This window comes from Rutilus rutilus (genome assembly GCF_951802725.1).
Source record: "Rutilus rutilus genome assembly, chromosome: 1".
Taxonomy (NCBI): Eukaryota; Metazoa; Chordata; class Actinopteri; order Cypriniformes; family Leuciscidae; genus Rutilus; species Rutilus rutilus.
In genome coordinates this window covers 50,568,814-50,591,940 of record NC_140209.1, presented here as the reverse complement: position 1 = coordinate 50,591,940, position 23,127 = coordinate 50,568,814, and the positions used below count along the sequence as shown (strand labels likewise).

Genomic DNA, 23,127 nt, shown 5'->3' with positions numbered 1-23,127 from the left:
GTGTGATCTGTTATCTTGGAGACAAGCCTCTTGCCTTAAATGCGTCACCTTAGCTAATCCCATTACAAGGTCTTGACTGTCTTAATCCAAGAGATTAGACTCAAAGATGTCACTCTCACTCTTGCTTTTCACTATGAAATATAGAGCAAGGTTATTTATTTCCTGTAGAATGGATTTCCTTGCTAATAACATCATTTTCCTTCCTTTAAAGGGATAGTTCACGCAAAAATGAAAAACAATTGTCATGAATTACTCCCCCTCAAGTCGTTTCAAACCGTTCATCTTTGATTATATACAGTATATATATATATATACAGTGGGTACGGAAAGTATTCAGACCCCCTTAAATTTTTCACTCTTTGTTATATTGCAGCCATTTGCTAAAATCATTTAAAGGAGAACTCCGGTCAATTTTAACATTGAGCTAATTTTTTTGTACATTTGGAGTGCTGTCAGTACAGAGAACAACGACAAAAATCGGTGTTGCCTACACCGAGTTATCCTCTTTTTAAAATTTGCACCCTGTTGACTTCAAAGGGGCAAGTTTTAAACCTGCTTTTAGGCTCTTAACATCCTTGATGTGTCATTACAAGTGCACAGGTCATGTGAGTGATTCCTTCGGAGTGAACGCGAGTGAATCTGACTACAGTAGATGTGAAAGATATTAATAAAAATGATGTTTATTCAGCCAGCGCACATACCTGTATTTACATCCTGTTTTCGGTCGAAGTCCACAGTAGTCGATTGTCGAGTTCACGCGCATAGGTTTAGTACCTATGATCACGCGCGTGAACTCAACAATCACATCTACTGCAGTCAGATTCACCCGCGTTCACTCCGAAGGAATCACTCACATGACCTGTGCACTTGTAATGACACATCAAGGATGTTAAGAGCCTAAAAGCAGGTTTAAAACTTGCCCCATTGAAGTCAACAGGGTGCAAATTTTAAAAAGAGGATAACTCGGTGTAGGCAACACCGATTTTTGTCGTTGTTCTCTGTACTGACAGCACTCCAAATGTACAAAAAAATGAGCTCAATGTTAAAATTGACCGGAGTTCTCCTTTAAGTTCTTTTTTTTTCCTCATTATTGTACACACAGCACCCCATATTGACAGAAAAACACAGAACTGTTGACATTTTTGCACATTTATTAAAATAGAAAAACTGAAATATCACATGGTCCTAAGTATTCAGACCCTTTGCTGTGACACTCATATATTAACTCAGGTGCTGTCCATTTCTTCTGATCATCCTTGAGATGGTTCTACACCTTCATTTGAGTCCAGCTGTGTTTGATTATACTGATTGGACTTGATTAGGAAAGCCACACACCTGTCTAAGACCTACAGCTCACAGTGCACGTCAGAGCAAATGAGAATCATGAGGTCAAAGGAACTGCCTGAAGAGCTCAGAGACAGAATTGTGGCAAGGCACAGATCTGGCCAAGGTTACAAAAAAAATTCTGCTGCACTTAAGGTTCCTAAGAGCACAGTGGCCTCCATAATCCTTAAATGGAAGACGTTTGGGACGACCAGAACCCTTCCTAGAGCTGGCCGTCCGGCCAAACTGAGCTATCGGGGGAGAAGAGCCTTGGTGAGAGAGGTAAAGAAGAACCAAAAGATCACTGTGGCTGAGCTCCAGAGATGCAGTCGGGAGATGGGAGAAAGTTGTAGTAAGTCAACCATCACTGCAGCCATCCACCAGTCGGGGCTTTATGGCAGAGTGGCCCGACGGAAGCCTCTCCTCAGTGCAAGACACATGAAAGCACACCTGAAGGACTCCGAGATGGTGATAAATAAGATTCTCTGGTCTGATGAGACCAAGATAGAACTTTTTGGCCTTAATTCTAAGCGGTATGTATGGAGAAAACCAGGCACTGCTCATCACCTGTCCAATACAGTCTCAACAGTGAAGCATGGTGGTGGCAGCATCATGCTGTGGGGGTGTTTTTCAGCTGCAGGGACAGGACGACTGGTTGCAATCGAGGGAAAGATGAATGCGGCCAAGTACAGGAATATCCTGGGCGAAAACCTTCTCCAGAGTGCTCTGGACCTCAGACTGGGCCGAAGGTTCACCTTCCAACAAGACAATGACCCTAAGCACACAGCTAAAATAACGAAGGAGTGGCTTCACAACAACTCCGTGACTGTTCTTGAATGGCCCAGCCAGAGCCCTGACTTAAACCCAATTGAGCATCTCTGGAGAGACCTGAAAATGGCTGTCCACCAACGTTTACCATCCAACCTGACAGAACTGGAGAGGATCTGCAAGGAGGAATGGCAGAGGATACCCAAATCCATGTGTGAAAAACTTGTTGCATCTTTCCCAAAAAGACTCATGGCTGTATTAGATCAAAAGGGTGTTTCTACTAAATACTGAGCAAAGGGTCTGAATACTTAGGACCATGTGATATTTCAGTTTTTCTTTTTTAATAAATGTGCAAAAATGTCAACAATTCTGTGTTTTTCTGTCAATATGGGGTGCTGTGTGTACAATAATGAGGAAAAAAAAATGAACAAATGATTTTAGCAAATGGCTGCAATATAACAAAGAGTGAAAATTTTAAGGGGGTCTGAATACTTTCCGTACCCACTGTATATATATATATATATATAATTTTTTTTTATTTTTTAAATAAATTTAAAAAATGAAGAAAAAAGAAAATGGGTTATGGGGACATTAGGCTAATATATACCTCAAGCATTAATTTATTCCTCTTCTTAGCTTAAATGTTCGCATGTATTAAGGGTTCAATTTAATTATCACCAGAAGAATTAATGTCATTAAAGTAATCTATGAAAGGTTGCCAGATTTTATTCATTTTTTCTTCTTTCTTTTTCAAGGAGAATCTGATTTTTCTCCAGCTCCAAATGCTCCATTACATCCCTCATTAGATTTATGCGTAGGGGCAGCTTTCTGTTTCCAGTTTAATAAAATTAATCTTCGTGCTATAGACTGATAAATTAAACTAACTGTGTTCAGCACTGTTTTTATCTTAGATTCTGTGATGCCTAGATCTGCCATCAGGGGATCTAGATCAATAGGCCTTTGCAATACTCTTGACAATATCTGAAAAACACTTTTCCAGTAGGTTGACAATTTTGAGAAGCTCCAAAACATATGGGCCAATGATGCCGGTGCAAGCCCACAACGATCGCATGAAGGGTCTGTAACTGGAAATATCTTTCTGAGTTTTTGTTTAGACCAGTGTAAATAATGCATTATTTTAAAGTGTATAAGGCCATGTCTTGCACATACCAATGAGCTATGAATCTGTTTAAGGTCTGCCTCCCATTGCTCCTCTGTAATTTCAATACCCAAATCTTCCTCCCAGGAACCTGCAAATATTTTAAAAAATGTGACCGAGGTATGTTGTATTTATTTTGTAGCTGTTCAAATGATGCAACTACTTAATCAATAAATAGGTCTATAAAACTATAAATTCCTTTTCCAATCCAATCGTCAAATAAATGAGGGAGCAAAAGAGTGTTTTTTTTTATGATAGGGCTTGCTAAAACCTTCGGACCTAGGACCAAATCTTGAGTGTGTGCGAAACTACAGGATTGTCTATTGGTCCAGGGCATTTAGTTGGTAGAGGTGAAAAAAGTAGAGCTGAAAGCGAAGAAGGATATAGAATGCCTTTTCTATGCTTACCCATAACTGGGGTTGTTTTTGTAACCAATAGGCCATCATACTTACAGGTGCTGGTCATAAAATTAGAATATCATCAAAAAGTTGATTTATTTCAAGAATTCAACTTAACAGGTGAAACTAATATATTATATAGACTCATTACATGCAAAGTGAGATATTTCAAGCCTTTATTTGTTATAATTTTGATGATTATGGCTTACAGCTTATGAAACCCACGAAATCAAAATCCCAGAAAATTAGAATATTACATGAAATCACACAGTAGTTACACAGTGATACCATGGTCATTGAACCAGGTTTTGGTTCTTTTGGCAGTGTGGGCAGGTGCAAATCCTGCTGGAAAATGAAGGAAGCATGAAGTGCTCTGAGAATGTCCTGGTAGACGGCTGCGTTGACTCTGGATTTAATAAAGCACAGTGGACCAAAGTCCTCTTTTCTGATGAGAGCAAATTTTGCATCTCATTTGGAAACCAAGGTCCCAGAGTCTGGAGGAAGAATGGAGAGGCACACAATCCAAGATGCTTGAAGTCCAGTGTGAAGTTTCCACAGTCTGTGTTGGTTTGGGGAGCCATGTCATCGGCTGGTGTTGGTCCACTGTGCTGTCCTCTCAACGCAGCCGTCTACCAGGACATTTTCAGAGCACTTCATGCTTCCTTCATTTTCCAGCAGGATTTGCACCTGCCCACACTGCCAAAAGAACCAAAACCTGGTTCAATGACCATGGTATCACTGTGTAATTACTGTGTGATTTCATGTAATATTCTAATTTTCTGGGATTTTGATTTCATGGGTTTCAAAAGCTGTAAGCAATAATCATCAAAATTATAACAAATAAAGGCTTGAAATATCTCATTTCACATGTAATGAGTCTATATACTTGTTGATGATATTCTAATTTTATGACCAGCACCTGTATTAACACCTGTCCACCACATTTTAAGAACGATCTGAAAGGTCCCCAAACTCCATCAAAAACTGTATATTTGTCCCTTAATCTTTTCCATTGCCATATTTGTTACCATTTCTTTTAGCCAACGTCCTATACTTGGTGCACAAATATTTTTCCAATTTAAAGAAATAAGCCGTTTTGCTTGAAGAATGCATATATTTACAAATATATACTCTTTCTTTTTTAACTTGATCTCCTTAGGAAACAAATGTAATAGAAAAAGTATAAAGGTGACAATGAAATGTTAACATCAAGAATCTTCTCTATAATTTCTTTCACACCTTTCCAAAAATGTTTGACTTCTTCGCACTCCCATATGCAATGATATAATGTACCTTTAAACTCACTGTATCTTAAGCAAGTGTCAGTGACATTTTCATTATATTTATGCAATACAACTGGAGTTATATAAATCCGCATTATATTGTAGCAGTTTCAGATGTGTGTTCATTGTTTGTGATTGAGCCTCTTTTCATGCTTCCGTCCAGTCCTCCATCTGAATATCCTCGGTAATATCCAATCTCCAGGCTTCCAAATTGTATTTTGAAGAATCCTTTGATCCTGACACCAGCATATTATATAATGATGAAATTAAGCCTTTACATGAATAATTCCTTGTAATTTATTTTTCTAAGATAGACAATGTTGGCATATCCAGATAATTATTTTGTGATTTGAGTATGACATTTCTTATTTATAAATACTTAAAGAAATGTTTTTTTAGGAATATTATATATATTGACTATTTCCTCAAAACATAAGAGTGTTGTTAACATATAGATCTGCTATCTCTCTTATGCCCTTGTCTGCCCAAATCTTGAAACCTGCGTCCAATCTGCCTGGTTTAAACTTTGTATTGCCCCAAATGGGACTAAAGCAAGATAAAGGGGAGGAGACACCTAAACATTTTTTCACGTCATATTTATAACTATAGGACTGGAGTTTTTTTTTTTTAGATCTTTAAATTCTGATGAATATAAACATAAATATAAAGGCAGGTCTGATTTGATAGCAGAAAAATTATATATCCACCCATGGTGGGCAGTCTTGAGATAAAAAATAAAACATAATTGTTCTAAGTTGAATAGCCCAATAATTCCAAAGAAGGTTAGGACACTGTAGACCTCCTTTCTCATATGGCAAGTACAAAAATGTCAGACGGAGTCTGAAACATGTTATTCCAGATGAATTTAGAAAATATTTTTTTAAGTCTTTGAAAAAAAGTTTTAGGGGGAGGCAGAGGAATGTTCTGGAATAAATATAAAAATGTTGGCAAAACATTATTTTTTTTTAAAGATATTTATTCTGTTATTATTATTATTATTCTGATAAATTTATAACATTTTTACACCCAGGTATGCAAAACAATCAATGATATTGAAGGTTGCAGCACACTTAGGTCTATGTCAATCTCATTTAGATATAGAATGGAACTTTTAGAATTAATTTTTTATCCAGAAATTTCTCCAAATGTATTAATAAGATCAAATAAAGCAGGTATTGATGTATCAAGATGTTTTAGAAAAATAATTACATCATCAGCGAATGATGCTATTTTATGTTCTACCTGTCTAATCCTAATGCCTGTTAATTCCCCATGGCAAAAGGCTTGATGGAGATGGCAAAAAGAAGAGGAGAAAGGGGTGAACCTTGTCTGCACCCTCTTGATATGCTAAATGGTTTTGAAACCATATTATCTGTCAACACTTCTGCTGTAGGGCTATTATAAAGTAACCTAACTCACTTGCAATACCCTTCACCAAACCCAAATCTAGACAACAAATCAAACAAATAAGACCATTCAACCCTATCAAATGCCTTTTCGGCGTCCAATGATAGTAGAGCAGTATCTCGTTCACTCCTCTGTTCATGAAGAATATTTAGGACTCTTCGAACATTATGAAATCCTTGCCTGCGTTGTATGAAACCATTTTTATCCTCTCCTATTAAATTTGGTAGAATTCCTTCTAACCTCTTAGCTGGAACTTTACATAATATTTTTGTATCGGAATTTAACAAGCTAATAGGCCGCATATTTTCACACTTTGTGTTTGATTTTCCTGGTTTTGGTAATAATGTGATTAAAGCTCCTCTCACTGATGTAGGAAAAAGACCTTGATGATAGGCCTCCACTATCATTTCCAAAAACGGGGTTAATAGCTTTTTTTTTTAAACTTCTTATAAATTTCTATAGTAAGCCCTTCTGGGCCCGCAGCTCTTCCTGGTTTCATAGAATCAATGGCTTCTCCAATTTCTTGAAATGTTAGGTCTTCATCCAATTTTTTTTTTTCTTCAATTGAAATCTGTGGTATATCTAAAAATTGCGTCTGTGTATCCAAATTTAATGAGCACTCTGAACTATAGTTTTTTATAATAATTTCTAAATGCTTCATTGATCTGTATAGGGTCAACTATAGTTTCTGTTGAACTCTCAATTACTGTGATGGTACGTTCTGTTTGTTGTTGTCGGATTTGCCATGCAAGTAACCGACCAGTTGTTTCAATCTCAAAACTTTTGAAGCTGCTCTACCTGCTGATAATTCATTATTATCGGGACCGGAGTAATAATAATTTCTTGTTTGCTTTACTGTGTCAGTAGCGTTCTGGAAAATATCATTTTCTAATTTTTTGATCTGATCTTCTAATTTTTTCATTTCCTGTCTAGACCTCCTGGCTTTTGAACTGCAAAAACAAATAATATGTCCTTGAATAAAAGCTTTGAATGCTTCCCATCTAATACCAGCAGATGTTTCAGAATGATTAATTTCAAAATACAGGTCAATTTGTTTATTCATATATTCTATAAACTCTGGATCCCGAAGCCATCCTATCTGAAAGCGCCATCTAGGGGGGTTCTTTATGAATTTTGTAGTTTTGTATGATAAGGATACTGCTGCATGATCAGAGATGACTATGCTGTGATATACAATCTGTTATTTCGTTAAGCAGTTTGCCAATACAAGAAAATAATCAATACGTGAGTATGTCTGATACATACCAGAGTAACATGAATATGATACTGCTGCTGGGTTAAGATCCCTCCAAACATCTGATAAACTAAGGTCTTTCATAAATTCCTGTATCAACTTCCTAGCTTTAGTATGCGTTTTATCAATCCCTGTGGAACGATCTTTGGTAGGATCTAATACACAATTCATTTCCCCTGCAATAAGATAGTATCCAGGCAAACTAGCAGGTAGCAAAAACAAATCATTAAAAAATTTGGGGTTGTCATCATTTGGACCATATACATTAATTCAATTGATCTTTTCTGAAAAAAAAAAGGTACACTGTAGCATAATATATCTTCCTAATGGATCTTTAGTTACCTTCTGAACCTGTATTGGGACTGATTTATGAATTAAAGTCATTACTCCCCTTGCATTAGAAGTGTGACAGGCAGCAAAAACTTGCCCTTGCCATCTCCGACGAATCCTAATTGTCTCACTTTTTACTATGTGAGTTTCCTGAAAAAAACTACTTGCGTCTGTAATTGTTTGATCCTGTCCATTACCTGCTTTTTATTTTTATTTTGTATTACCCAGTCCTCTACAATTCCAGATTAAAAATTTCACATTCTCTGTCTCCCCCATAATCTATTAGGAGGCACATTCCCTTTTATAGACACACATACCTTAAATACTGATAAGCAAAAAATACAAATAAAAAATAATCATGAACAAAACACCTATTGTTACATATTCAACAACATCCATGTTCGTGTATCGTCCATGCTACTGCATTTAAACCCCCACCCCTTACACTCCCTGTATGGCGTTGATTGGTCCACACAACCGTGAGGAACTATCAGGTACTTAAGCCTATATCTATTTATTATCACAACCCTGTTTACAAAATTATTCTCACTTATATTAAAATATAAACACACATTTTCACATCTCCATAGAGCAATAACAACTGAATATGCTTAATTATAGTCAAGATCAATCTAATTGTTAGTTTTAATTCAGTCCTCACCACAAAAAGAGGATAACGATATTTGTGGAATATAATCTGAATTATTTTAAAGCAACCTACTTTCCAGATTGTAATAGTCCATCTGAACTGAGCCCACCTTAATTCTTTGTCTAGTTCTTCAATGAAGCTTTCCACTGCAGTCGGTGTGTTAAACACCCTTGATTTCTCCTGGTGTGTAACAAGTAGACGAGCAGGGTAGATGACCTGTGTTTACTGATTCCTCTCTCTCGTAGCCTCTGTCTGACACCATCATAAGCTCTCTGCTTCCTGTGAACTTCAGCAGAAACATCTGGATGAAAATGAAGAGTGTGTTCCTTATTTGAAACCGTCCCCTTGGACCTGGCCACTCTCAGCACCTGTTCTTTTTGTCTGAAGTTCAAGAACTTCATTATAAGTGTTCTTGATGGTATACAGGGATCTCGTCTTATGTTCTGGTCACCTAGGTTTCTTTGTGGACCCACTCTATGCGCACGCTCTGACTTAAGATGTGCTCAAGGCTGAGTTTCCCGATAACGTTGTCTCTTAGCGCGCTACGAAGACTCTTAAGGTATAACTTAACTGAAGGTATACCATTTCTAGGCGTGTTCCCCGAACTATACTTTAGGAAGCTGCTTAAGATATACCTTCTTACGTGCGACGTTACCCGGCGCTGTCCGTGGCGATGATGCTGAATTGGTTGATATCGATGGCTCGAGAATCAATTATTCTCTCGTGCAGGGGCTGTTTATGTGAGAAAGCGGTGATCTTTATAAATGAAGCACTTCAGAAATAGTTGAAATTGCATTTATTAGGACTCATGGGATATTATAAAAAATAATCCAAACTATAATAGCCTATAATAGCCTTGCCTACATATTTTAAAATTGTATAATATCGTCGCTGTCCGATGAAAACCGCGTATGTCCATTTTGCCGATTTTGAGATTTTTCGACGGATAGAATGTCCAGGGCCCGGTTTCCCAAAGCGTTCTTATCTCTAAGTAGTTCTTAACCTAGTACTTAAGTTCTCTCTTAACCTTAATGCACGGTTCCCGACATGTTCGTACGCTAAGTATATCTTCTGTAAGTCACACTTTCGTAAGGTTGGTCCAGACCATTCGTAAGCTCTCTCTTAGCGTTGTTTGCAAGTCAAACTATGGTATGTTGACAATGTTGTGGCTCAACAATGATTTTATGCTATATATAATGATATATATACTAATAAAAAAAATGTCCGCAATGGATACAGGACTATTTATGAAGTTGACTTTATTTGTTATTAGAACTAAAATGGTGCTAATTAGCCTTGGCTATTTTCTAATGTCATTAAAGCATTAATGATTGTCAATCTATAATTGGCATTCACTTTTGATAATTATAATCTGGCAAACAATTTGCCTCTAATTGCTACACTACTACACTATAACACTACACTACACTACATTACACTACATTACACTACACTACACCACATTACACCACACTACATTACACTACACTACACCACATTACATTTAGTCATTTAGCAGACGCTTTTATCCAAAGCGACTTACAAATCAGGACTAAATTAAGCGAGTCATCATGAAGAGGCAAAAGACAACAACAACGCAAGAAGTGTTCAGAATACGAAGTTCAGGCATTATTCAGAGTAGCATAAGCATGATAAGTGGGATTTTAAGGGAAAGGTTTTTTTTTTTTTTTTTTTTTTTTTTTTTAATGAGTTTAGGTGCTCATGGAAGAGATGGGTTTTCAGCTGTTTTTTGAAATTGGACATTGGACATTACACTACACTACACTACATTACACTACATTACACTACACTACACCACACTACACTACACTACACTACACTACACTACACTACACTACACTACACTACACTACACTACATTACACCACACTACACTACATTACACTACACTACACCACATTACACCACACTACATTACACTACACTACACCACATTACACTACACTACACTACATTACACTACATTACACTACACTACACCACATTACACTACACTACACTACATTACACTACATTACACTACACTACACTACACTACACTACACTACACTACACTACACTACACTACACTACACTACACCACACCACATTACACCACACTACATTACACTACACTACACCACATTACACTACACCACACTACATTACACTACATTACACTACACTACACTACACTACACTACACTACACTACACTACACTACACTACAAGTTAAAGAAAAACCTTTATCATATTCAATATCTGTAGAGAACAGGCCTCAAAACATAAGAATATCTGTGAGTGATCAGCCCTGTTAAATACCCTTATATGGGCAATGTATCCCCCAGGATACAGGCATTCAATGCCTGATAATCAAAGTTGTGAGAAGATTATTTAAAAAATATCCACAAGAACATGTAAAACTATCCTTAAAAAACTATTTTCTAAAACAAAATCACTCTAAAATATCATAATCGTGAAAAATATAAAAACACTTCCCTCATAGCCAGTGTCTTTGTCCACGTATGCTGCCATTTTGGATTTTGATACAAATATTTGGAATGTTGGCATAAAGTCACATGACCTGATTACATGACCCATCACCCCATCAGTGTTTCTCATCAACTGCAACCACATAATGCCCCTCCCCCTATGGCCCTTCCCCCCACAGCCTGTTAAATGACTGTATCCCCCAAGATACAGAAACTCTTTAAGGGTTAATGTTGACAAAGGAGCGTACACGTTAGAATTTCTGCATCAAAAATTGACATATGACCAAATGACCACGTCTCATAGCTGATTCATCTTCATTCATTTATAGGGCATTGAACGCAGGTCACATGGTTGTCAGAGGATTCCCTTTCCACTGCTTTGCCTCATGCATAGCTTTACGTCAAACACACAGATAATGTACATTACAAACTAATGTCTTTACGCAGCCTCTTCAAATGAGACTTTATATCTGAATGTGCACTTAGAATGACACTGTTTAATTTCCTTCTGGATAAATAAAGTATCTCATAGATAGAGCATAATTACATAATTTTTAGAAGTCGTTAAACCCATGTAAAGAAGCTGCACAAGTGGCACAACGGGATAAGGAGGGTGGATGATTAGCGAGGGATACCCGGTTCGTCTACCCGTCACAACATATTGTGTGAACATATTACTGACAATTTAACCATTTAATTAATAGGCTATATTTTACTGATAACTTACACTATGTTAAAATAAAAGTTACTGGAATAATTTGAGGAATGTTTCATTTGGATAGAACGTGTTGTCTTTCTTAACGCTGTAATGCACCGTGTGAAGTGTAAAATCGATTCCTGAGCAATCGATGCCAACTAATTCAGCACCTTCACTTGGGACAGCGCCTTTGTTAAGTTGAACTTAAGCGGCAGCGATTTAAGAAGCTTCCAAGAGACACTTCGGGGAACACACTTAAAAACATAAACTACTTTGGTAAGATATATCTTTCGAGTCTTCTTAGCAGGCTAAGAGTGAGCGTTATCGGGAAACCGGGCCCAGGTTCATTTCCATATACAGTATGCTTCACATATCTAAATGACCAATGAAAAGTTGTGAAATCATGTCATCTGATTTGCACGTATATCCATTTGGTGTCAAAGCTGTCAATCACGCCGCGTATCTCCCGCTCTGTGGAGGCATCTCGCCGGTCTAAGCGTCTCTGGAAGCTCCGCATTGGATAGCCGAATAATTCTGTGAGGTAAAGTATCAGCAAACGTTTGTTTTTGACAACTGTTCAAGTTCATTATATATTCGCAATATATTCACAACTGTTATTTACCGGTAAATGGTCTAGACGAAGTAATTGTCACTGTTTATTGTGGAGATGTTAACGCACGGGTCTGTTAACTTAAGCAATACTATAGTCTAATATTTTTCTGACTAATAAATTACTGACACAGTAAAGGGTAGATTTAAATAAAGAATAACGAATTTTAAATAAAGAAAAACATAATTTAAATAAAGAAAAAAACTAAATTTAAAAAAAGAAAAAAATGAAATTTAGCCTAATAAAGAAAAAACGAAATTTAAATAAATAAAAATGACATTTAAATAAAGAAAAAACGAAAATTAAATAAAGAAAAACCCGAAATTTAAATAAAGAAAAACGAAATTTAAATAAAGAAAAATAAAATAAAATTAAATTAAAAACGAGATTAATTTAGATTGATAACGGCTAAAAAGGCTATAGCCATGTTGGGTCCGTGTACTTTTTCGTTCATTCATTATTCTATTTCGGAATGAAAGATGAAATGTAAAAAAAAAAAGGGTGCAGCTTGTTTTTTTTGTTTTTTTTTTGTTTAAAAGAAAAAAAAACAGAAATGGCTGTTTTTTTTGTACATAGCATAGCCTACTTTGTTATGATTTTAGTATCATGATTAATAAATGCACGCACAATTATCCGTGAACTTGATTTGAAGCCTTTCAACTTGTTTGTGCAAAATTCAGAATTAAATGAATGTGCAGCAATTTGTACAAATAGAGTCTGTAGGTCTACTACTATACTGTTGAAAGTATGAAAAGTGAACAGCACGAGTAATAGGATGCCACATTTGAGACGGGTCAGACATGATTTTGACCACTTCATCAAGTTTTGTTTTGTGAATTTTGAAAGTGAATTTCGTTTTGTATAAATTGTATCTTATTTTTAATAAATTTTTCATCAGCCAATTGCCTGTAGTGGATTTAATATATAAGCAGCAAATATATAGCAGACAATATAATCATGGAGGCGCCCGCGCGGTCACTTGCATTGCACGTTAAGCGCATCTCATCCTAACTTAACGAAACTCAGTGTATGCCTCACACAGACATGAGAATGACATCCAATACACAAAGCTTGAAAATTCTTTAAACGAAATAATTCAAAACGAAAAGAAAAAGGCTACTCTCTGATTATGTATGATTATCATAGCCTAGCCTATTTTGTGAATTGTTCATTCCCGGTTGGCATTGGCACACATTTTGCTGCCCTTACAAAAGTGCCGCTCTAGGCAATTGCCTAGTTCGCCTATAGGCTGGTCAGCAATGAGTGTATTTATTCATTGTCCCTTCATATATGAAGTTTGCAAGAGACATTTAAACTGAGACGTATTTAATAAACTGAGCGTATAGCCTATTCATCTGTCAATATGAAACGCGACTTGGCCATTCTAATGATCGGAAGAACGCGTATCGACCACCGTTACTGTAAAATATGCACGTATGTCCATTTAAACTCGATTTTGGTCAAATGTGGACTATATCATTACACTGGCAAGAATATGGTTACATTTAAAGATGCCGTACCAAGTATGACAACGCTACGTTCAACTGCTTTTGAAATTATGGTGTTTTTTTCACTTCCTGAAAAGTAACCGTTTTGGACATACGTGAGTTTCATCGGGCAGCGACGATATATTGCTGCCATAATAACCGTTTCAATTTTTTATGTGCCTTCTTCTCTTTCCCATTTTTGTTCGCTGAGGTGGAGCTGCGATGAAATATTGTTCTTGTAAATACTTTCCAGCATTTCAGTAATAAAAGTGAACATCTTACGTACTGTGCTCGGCAGTGATCAAAAAGGATTTAAACAGTGGATTTTGAATCTCTTCTTGTAAACGCAGAGATGTGGATTCAGATGGCAATTAAATTACCACACGACCAGGGGTGCGTTTCCCGAAAGCATCGTTGGCCAACTATGGTCGCAAGTTCATCGCAATGTCCATTGAACTCTATTGGTAACGACGGAACTTGCGACCATAGTTGGCCAACGATGCTTTCGGGAAACGCACCCCTGTTTGTCAAAAAACAGTAGGTACTAATTTGGACAGAGATTTTTACGCGGGTTGGGTGAGAAAAACACTGATATTATGGATTCGGACGGCACTAAAATCACCGACTTACCCGTTTAAAATACCGGACGAGCCCATGAGAAACAATATGCGTCTGAATAGAACTTAACTGACAGTAGCCTATGCTTTCACTGGCCTTTAAAAGCACTCTTTTATTAAATTAATAATATAATATATAATAATAATATAATTAAAATTCTAACAACAATGAGTGTGATTGACAATTTTATTCTTTGCATGAAAACACTTGAATTAGCCTAAATGAACACTGTCTGTGTGTATTAAAACATCAGAATTATGATAACACCAAAATAATTAAAATGATGTAATGCCTTGTGCAAAAATAAACAAATTATTAGTAAAACACGCCCCTCTGCTTGATGCAGTTATTTAGGTTATTCTAAATATATACTTGAAACTAGTAGCATCTTTTGAAAATGAAAAAATTGCGTGAGTTTGAGGAAGATAAAATTAATTAACTTTTTAAATAAATTTTTTAAAAAGGAAGTCAGAGTTGCGTTAATATATATACACTTTTTTGTAAAAAAACAAAAAAAACAAAAGTAATTATGAGAGGTGCCCTTTATTTCACTTGAGCCCCTGCCCCTCAAAATGTCTGTGCACGTCCCTGTTCGTATAGACCTGCAACAGTGATAAGGTAAAGCTAAGAGTGGTCCAGACCAACCTTACGAAAGTATGACTTACAGAAGATATACTTAACTAAGAACGTTTCGGGAAACACGTATTAATGATAAGGTACAGCTTAAGGTGTAACTCAAGAACGACATAGCATTAAGAAGGTTTCGGGAAACCAAGTCCATTTCCAATATTTTTGGAATCCAGGCCTCTAAAAATGCACTCACATAATTTCCTTATTTTTCCGGCAAACCCACCAACATACATTCTTAAACATCATATAACTCTGATTGGTTTTTAGGACATATATATATAGAAAGATGAACGTCAATTTGAACGTCAAAGTAATGCATAAACAAGCAAAACTCAGAGTTCTCGTAAAAGAAAAACCAGTACTCAAAAGTATTGACTGTTCCTTTTCCCTCAGTAACAGGCTGAATTGGCAACCTGACCGATTAGTAACATTCTTTATAAAAGAATATACACATAAAAACAAAGAAACATATAAAAATTGAATCGTTTATGCGATCTCATGCTAACCTTGTGCGTGCATGTTCAGCTGGCTTCTTCGTCTGAATTCGACATAAATCGACTCACTCAACATACATAGTTAACCGTGTGGTTCTCTGCAATTCTTCAGCTGCAATTTGTCCATAGAAATACATTTTTCACTACTGTAAAGTGTTGTGACTGGCAGATCTGTGCGATTTGTAGTTGATTATTTAAAAAGAAGATCAGTAATTAATACTAATCAGTACTTGATGTAGTTAAGATAATTCTTAAAGAAATGATGAGCCAGTTTTCTCTTCTCTTCAAGTTTCCCTTGAGTCCGGTATGAGTCATAATCGTTTTGTGCCTGATGTGTCTGGTGTCCAATAGAAAGCCCCTTGCATGAAGCAACTAACAGTTTTCCAAGTGCATCAATGAAGAACTCTGTGTGTCCAACTCTATTAAGGAATGGGTCAAAGCCAATTCTTCGCACCGCTTCAGTCCTCGCCAAAAAATAATTAACAACGCCATCTACTAAAAAGCATTCATTATATCCAGAAAGTGGCTGATGAAACCCTCCTTCAATACGCTTTAGACATCCACCTTCTTCTTCATTTCCCTCATCATACTCGAGAATGAAATGGAACTGCTCACCTGAGACCTCACCACCAAGCTAACAAGAGAAAAAGAGCTTGTTTAACAGTGCTGTAATGCTCCAAGACCTCTAAAGAATCTAATTCCATACTTACAACATCTAGTTCTGGAATCGCTTCCATAATTTCCACAAAACTCTCGACCCGTGTCTCTTTCAAGAACAAGAAGTCATCATCAACCCACAGGAAGTATTTAGTTGTGACTTGGGACAAAGCCAGATTTCTGCCTGCAAACCAGCCCTGCGGTACCAAATAATCATCAGCAGTGATTAGTTGCCAGGTAATCTACGCTTAAAATCCAAGATGTTTGACATTGGCATTAGATCAATTGAAGTGTTGGGGCAGAAGTGTGTACCTGTGCAGGAGGCATGATGTAGTGCTCAATGTTGTTTCCAGACACACGTTCAGGCTTCAGGCTGTCATCTGCAACAATGATCTTGATATTTGGGTAAAATTTCTGGATGCTGTTGATGAGGACGTTCAGCTGCTTGTACCTCAGAAATGTCTTGGTAATTATGGTTACCTGTGAGTTAATATCTGAATTGCAAAAGAGAGAGAAGTAGGTACATTTCATTAGCAGGTTTTACAAACTTTATAGATGTGTAGGTATATTTGTTATAACAAGCATATCTGATGCCATGGTAGCACGCTGTTTTGTAGTGGTGTTTTAATTAGTGGGTAGTGGTCTTACCTTTTCCTGGGTCATAAAGAACAGGAACTGATGGTCTCCTAATCAAGATTGGAAATTTAGCTTCATGCTCCTCAAAAGAGAGCTGAGCTAAGGAAAGAAGAAAAAAAAAAAAAGAAGGTGTTTTGTTATTAGAAGTAGAATTATTATTATTATTATTATTATTATTATTATTATTATTATCATCATCATCATCTTTTAATACTATATTATCTATTACTATTAATTAAAAAAAAAAAAAAAACTGAATGACTAATATCTTAAGCACCACAACCAGTCCTAAGTTCAGTTAAAATGACATATGCATTCTTGCATGGTTACCAAGATTTAGTTCTAATTAGTAAAGGTCTATCATAATATAATTTCTGATGTTATGAGTGTACGTTCAGATATTTAAAAGGACTAGTGCAAAATGCCCGTGCAAAATGTGTTTTTAGTAATTGTTGGTTTGGTGGGTTTCATTGTTACACAGCAAACGTTCAGTGACATTTTTATTTGTGCATGGTAGAAAGCACACAGTGAACTCAGAGAAAACGCTACGCAGTTTGTGAATAGGCTACTACAAATGATGCCCGTGAAAGAGACTGTGAACGCATTGAATAGGATATGTTTAGTTGGTGAATAGCACAGGCTAGTACTATTACACAGTAGCGGTAACGTTAAGCACACCAGAATGAAATATAATATTCAGAAGTAAACAGCATCGCTGACTTATAGATTCAGTTTACATCCACAAATGAATAAGTGCGTCGATTCAGGGAGCAGTGCAAAGTGCCCGTGCAAAATCAGTTTTTGTGTGTGTTTTTAGTAATTGTTGGTTTCTTGGTAAAGAAAACACATTTTTACTCAAATTAATCTAAATGGATTTATCACGTTTTGAAACCAAACTATAATATTCAGAAGTAAACAGTGTAGCTGACAGAGTGTTTATGTCAGAATGTTTATTTTTAAACCACAACCTTCTAAGTTCTTCTTTTACTGATATTTTTAACGCTATCTTTAGCATTTCTCATCCAAACAATGTCAAACTTGGCACTGCACTTACTCGTGCCCGTAGCGAGACACCTGTCGAGTTTGAAATCCATCGGACTAACGGTTCGAGAGGTATGCGAATAACAGACACACACACACAGACAGACGTTTCTGTAATTTATAGATAGATGTGCCATTTTACAAAGATAAGCTGATTTGGTGGAATTTGTATATACTAGTGCAAAATGCCCGCGCAAAATCAGTTTTTGTGTGTGTTTTTAGTAAAAAATACTAGTTAATTTTTTTGCATTGGACTTAACTTAGCGACTTTGTTCACAAAGGGTATAACTACTTCTCAAGTATTTTTTTTGGACAATTTTGTCACCTTGTTACACTTGTGGTGTTCCTGGTCAAAAATGACCGGCCTATAAAAACTAGCTTATAAATCACTTGTTATGCTATATTATCACCCAGTATTGGATTCAATCTTTTTGTCAACTTGTTCTCTTTCAATTAGGACTGGTTTTAAATTTCTATTTGCATCTGATTAATCATAGCCACATGGGTGTGCTGGCTGGGAAGCTACTTTTATATACAGATAGCCCTTACCCAGGTCTGATGTCCTGATATGGTAGATAGTGCTGGTGTAGGTCACTCTGGATAGCAGATCATTGAGTTGTGTGAGGCTGCTAGATGAGATACTCAGTTCACTCTGATCCTGTCCATCCACCTGCTCTTCATCCAGAACATCCTCTACTGACAGGGCTCCAGTTGAGACACGTAGCATCACCTGCAGACATCGTGTTTAATGCAAATGTAAGTTTAGATTAAGAATGGAATCTGAATTCACCCGTCTCAAGATTTTGCATCAACATGCATTTAACGCTTAACAAATAGTATTTAACGGTGAAACAGGATTCTAATGTGCATGCATATTGAATGAATACACAAATCACAAAAGGGAATTGGAAGATTAAAAACCAACCTTGTACACCTCACTCTTGATTGTTGTTGCACTTCTCGCGGCCGAGAAGTGCAGGCCGAGACCTGAAATGATAATATAAAACAATTCACTTAATGAACCGATATGAAAATTTTGGCCGATACCGATAATTCTTTACATTTGAAAGCAGATACATCTAAATTCAAATTCTGATATACTTTGAGAGCCTGATTACAAAAACAAAAAGCTTACCATAAAAAAACATTTCCAAACACTTCAACATAGGCTAAATTATAGACATTCAATAGAGTAGCCTGTTTGAACCAGTGTAAGATTCCTTAACCTTTTTAATTAATTTTACATTCCAATGGCCAACATTCTTTATTAAAAAAAAGTAACACTTTATAATAAGGTTTAATTTAGTTTGCATTAGTTAATGTGAACCAAAAAATTAATGAACAATACTTCTACAGCATTAATTAATCTTAGTTAATGTTAATCTCAACATTTTCCAAGACATTTTTAAGATCCAAAGTTGTATCTTTAACATTAGTTAATGCTCTGCTCTGTGAACATAAATATTTTATTAACTAACATTAACAAAGGTTATTGCTCTCTGTTAGTTCATGTTAGTTGATGCATTAACAAATGAGACCTTATTGTAAAGTGTTACCAAAAATTCTATAACAAAAAAGTAAAAGTATTAAAAAAATAAAAATGCCTGTCTCCATGCTTTTTTAGCCCTAATTTTTCACTGCGTGTCTTTAGTAAATCTTGACAGTAGTTTTTTTAATGCCAAAAGAGGGTTTGAACTTGCAAGCTGTTAATAAATCTGGCCCCTAGACACAACTTAACAGGAACGCTATGCTGACCTGGTATTAAACTTTTCTGCAGCGGCGCAACCTTGAAACTGGTAGGATATTGGAGAGGAGAGTTTGCCTTGGCGATAAGAATTTCTTCGTTTGTCTTCATCCTGAGAAAAACGCAAGAAGAAAATAGTAGGCCTACTGTGTTATAAAAGTTGATAAGTGGCTCCCAGAAATAATGTACCTCAAAACAACAAAGATGTGTACGTATTTCATGAGTTCACACACATCACTTACATCATATTAAACAGAGTAAAGATTATGCTATTTGTGCTGTCCAGAGTATCCCCAGAGTAATATACCCCCATAAAACAACAAAAAATCCTGAGGTAACTCTTATGCCTGGTTCAGATTACACGATTTTTTTGTCTGTTACGATAGTCACTGTCAGATTACACGATTTTGACTCCTAAAAATACAACTTAAGGTAAAAGACAAAGCTTTGCATAAATTGATGTGGGTTTAAATGACTTCAAAAATAAAAATACATCTAAGTTATGCTATAACTTTACGTTTCTAAGCGATTTTTGTAGATACATTGCAGGACAGCATTAACGATGGGTTCTTAATGATTCTAATGTGCGACCTAGGCTACTGTTTAGGTGTGATTTTACGCCACATAACAAGGAAGAATCGCGTTAGGCTAATCATTTGTACAGAAACGATTTAAAACGCGTATTCCCTGATCAAAATGAGTGTCCAGATGGCACAACTGGCTTGTTATTCAACAACTGAAACGATACAAACTTCAACCAGGGACGGAAAACGAGAAGGTTTTGAGCCGAACACTGAGTTGACCCGGCAGACGTTGAGACTGTGGACGGGCCGGGACTGAATCTGCGGCGGCCTGACGCTGGAGGAAGGCCCGCTCTTTCTTTCCTCCATTGCCTTATTTTCCATTTCTCTATGGCAGGAATTATTGAATGGTCTGGTTAAGAGAAATACGCGGAAAGAGATTGGGGATGTTTCGCCCGCGGTGGCGAGGACCCGTTTGTTTGGCCTGACGCCCGCGACATAACACCAGAGGATTGCGGCAAAGATCCTGATTCTGAACGACGAAAGATTCTGCATCGGACGGGAAGAGCTCGATTCGGACATGTTAGGAAAGTAAAGTTACTGCGGGGTCAAATGCTGTTAAAACGTCAATAAACGGAGGTAAGTTTGCTGTGTGTATATAGGCCTAACGTTACACCCCTTAACTCGTTGATTGATTAACTGAATGTGCTCCACAGGTTTTTAATTAAGTTGGCTTGGAAAAGCCAACATACTGATATTGTAGATTATTATTATTATTTTTAATATTTATATTATTTTAAATTATTCTTCTTAGCCAAAATTTCTCCACGCTACTCCTCCTAAACTGTTACAACCACTAAACTCAGACTAAACCTTCAAACTGTTCTGACTCGAGTTGCTTGCTCGTTTCAGACTGATCAGACTAAGGGTTTTCCTAAAATTGCTGATCAAAACTTGGAAAAATCCCATATAGTCTAGATGGAAATAGGGGTCCACGCGCACCCCCCGGCTTTTTTTATGCCACCTGATTTTTTCAAATCTTTAAAGTGTCTATTTTCAGAATCTGCCAGGTAACAAGCTGAAATAATGTCCCAAAGGCTTCATTTTTAACCCTTTGCGGAACCCGACCGGAACTCGAAAAATCTAAAAATGATATAGAAAGTGGCATAACATTTGAAGTAAACAACATACAGACACAAATTAACATATTTTCCCATACAATTCTGACCCCAGGAATTGAATGGAATGGTCATTTTTGACATTTGAAAACATATTGACCCTATTTCTGGACAAAAATAGCAAAAAATGTCCAAAAATGTGTAGAGGATCAACTATATTTTCCTTTTCTGAAGTGCATAGGGTGATTTCTTTTTCACAAACTGTTATTTCTTTATCATTCAAGTGTCTATTTTAAAATTAAATTGGGTACCAAGCTGAAATAATGTCCCAAAGGCTTCATTTTTAACCCTTTGCGGAACCCGACCGGAACTCGAAAAATCCAAAAATGATATAGAAAGTGGCATAACATTTGAAGTAAACAACATACAGACACAAATTAACATATTTTCCCATACAATTCTGACCCCAGGAATTGAATGGAATGGTCATTTTTGACATTTGAAAACATATTGACCCTATTTCTGGACAAAAATAGCAAAAAATGTCCAGAAATGTGTAGAGGATCAACTATATTTTCCTTTTCTGAAGTGCATAGGGTGATTTCTTTTTCACAAACTGTTATTTCTTTATCATTCAAGTGTCTATTTTAAAATTAAATTGGGTACCAAGCTGAAATAATGTCCAAAATGCTTTATTTTTAACCCTTTGCTGCACCCGAACGGAACCCATAAAATCCAAAAATGACATAGAAAGTGGCATAACATTTGAAGTAAACAACATACAGAGACAAATTAACATTTTCCCATACAATTCTGACCCCAGGAATTGAATGGAATGGTTATTTTTGACATTTGAAAACATATTGACCCTATTTCTGGACAAAAATAGCAAAAAATGGCCAAAAATGTGTAGAGGATCAACTATATTTTCGTTTTCTCAAGCGCATAGAGTGATTATTTTTTTCACAAACTGTTATTTATTTATCATTCAGGTGTCTATTTTAAAATCAATTGGGTACCAAGCTGAAATAATGTCCAAAATGCTTTATTTGTAAACCTTTGCACCAAACTCGAAAAATCTAATGTGATATAAAGTGCCATAATTTTTGATGTAAACAACTCACAGAGACAAATGGACACATTTTTCCATACAATTCTGACCCGGGGAAATTGTTTGTTATATGTTAGAACATCTTGACCATCTACGGTCAAAACCAACAAAAAAAAGCTAATTTGACACCATTTTTATTATACTAATAGCAGCCTGAAATGGGGTTTATTTTAACCTTTTACTGCACCTATCCTGAACCTGAAGAAATTGAAAATAGCTTTACTTTTGAAGTAAACAAAACAAAGCAAATTAACTTAAAAAGTTTGGGAATGTTGGGGCTTTGCAGTTGGCATTTGGTGGCTGTCGGTTGGTACCTGCAGATCGCCATTTGAAAAAAATGCTATATCCTTTTACTGCTACTGTTGTGTTTGCTGCTGCGACACTCAGTTCTAAAAGAGTCAAATTTAACGAACATTGTTTCAAATGCCTCGCCCCTTGTGCATACACAAGGAAGATGGGCCCTCGGAGTGTGCCACGTGCCTGGGACCCACCCACACTGAAGCTGCACTCTCTGCTCTCACTGCAAGAGCCTGCCCATCTCAACACTGCAGACGCGGCTAGCTCTCTTTCGAGACGGCGACACTGTCGCTTTCTCACTTTCTCACTCACTTTCTACTTCGCCGGTCCTGTTCACTCAGGCAGACCAATGCCCCCTCTCCCTTCAAGCGACAGGTCTCGTCTCCTTCGGCAGATCGCATG

General features: G+C 36.6%; 1 protein-coding gene across 1 annotated transcript in view; it reads right to left on the bottom strand.

Moving 5' to 3' along the window:
* Positions 1–15,778: 15,778 nt before the first annotated feature.
* Positions 15,779–23,127, bottom strand: part of LOC311298739 (uncharacterized protein) — a 37,398-nt gene continuing 30,049 nt past the window's right edge. Inside the window, exons 15-22 of the mRNA XM_084421935.1 lie at positions 20,471–20,611; positions 19,690–19,790; positions 18,860–18,921; positions 18,484–18,664; positions 16,906–16,992; positions 16,570–16,751; positions 16,311–16,454; positions 15,779–16,234 (exon numbers count right to left, since the gene is read on the bottom strand). Of these exons, the coding sequence (XP_084278061.1) occupies positions 15,824–16,234; positions 16,311–16,454; positions 16,570–16,751; positions 16,906–16,992; positions 18,484–18,664; positions 18,860–18,921; positions 19,690–19,790; positions 20,471–20,611 (1,309 nt within the window). The 3' untranslated portion in view covers positions 15,779–15,823. The remainder of the gene's footprint in view (positions 16,235–16,310; positions 16,455–16,569; positions 16,752–16,905; positions 16,993–18,483; positions 18,665–18,859; positions 18,922–19,689; positions 19,791–20,470; positions 20,612–23,127) is intronic.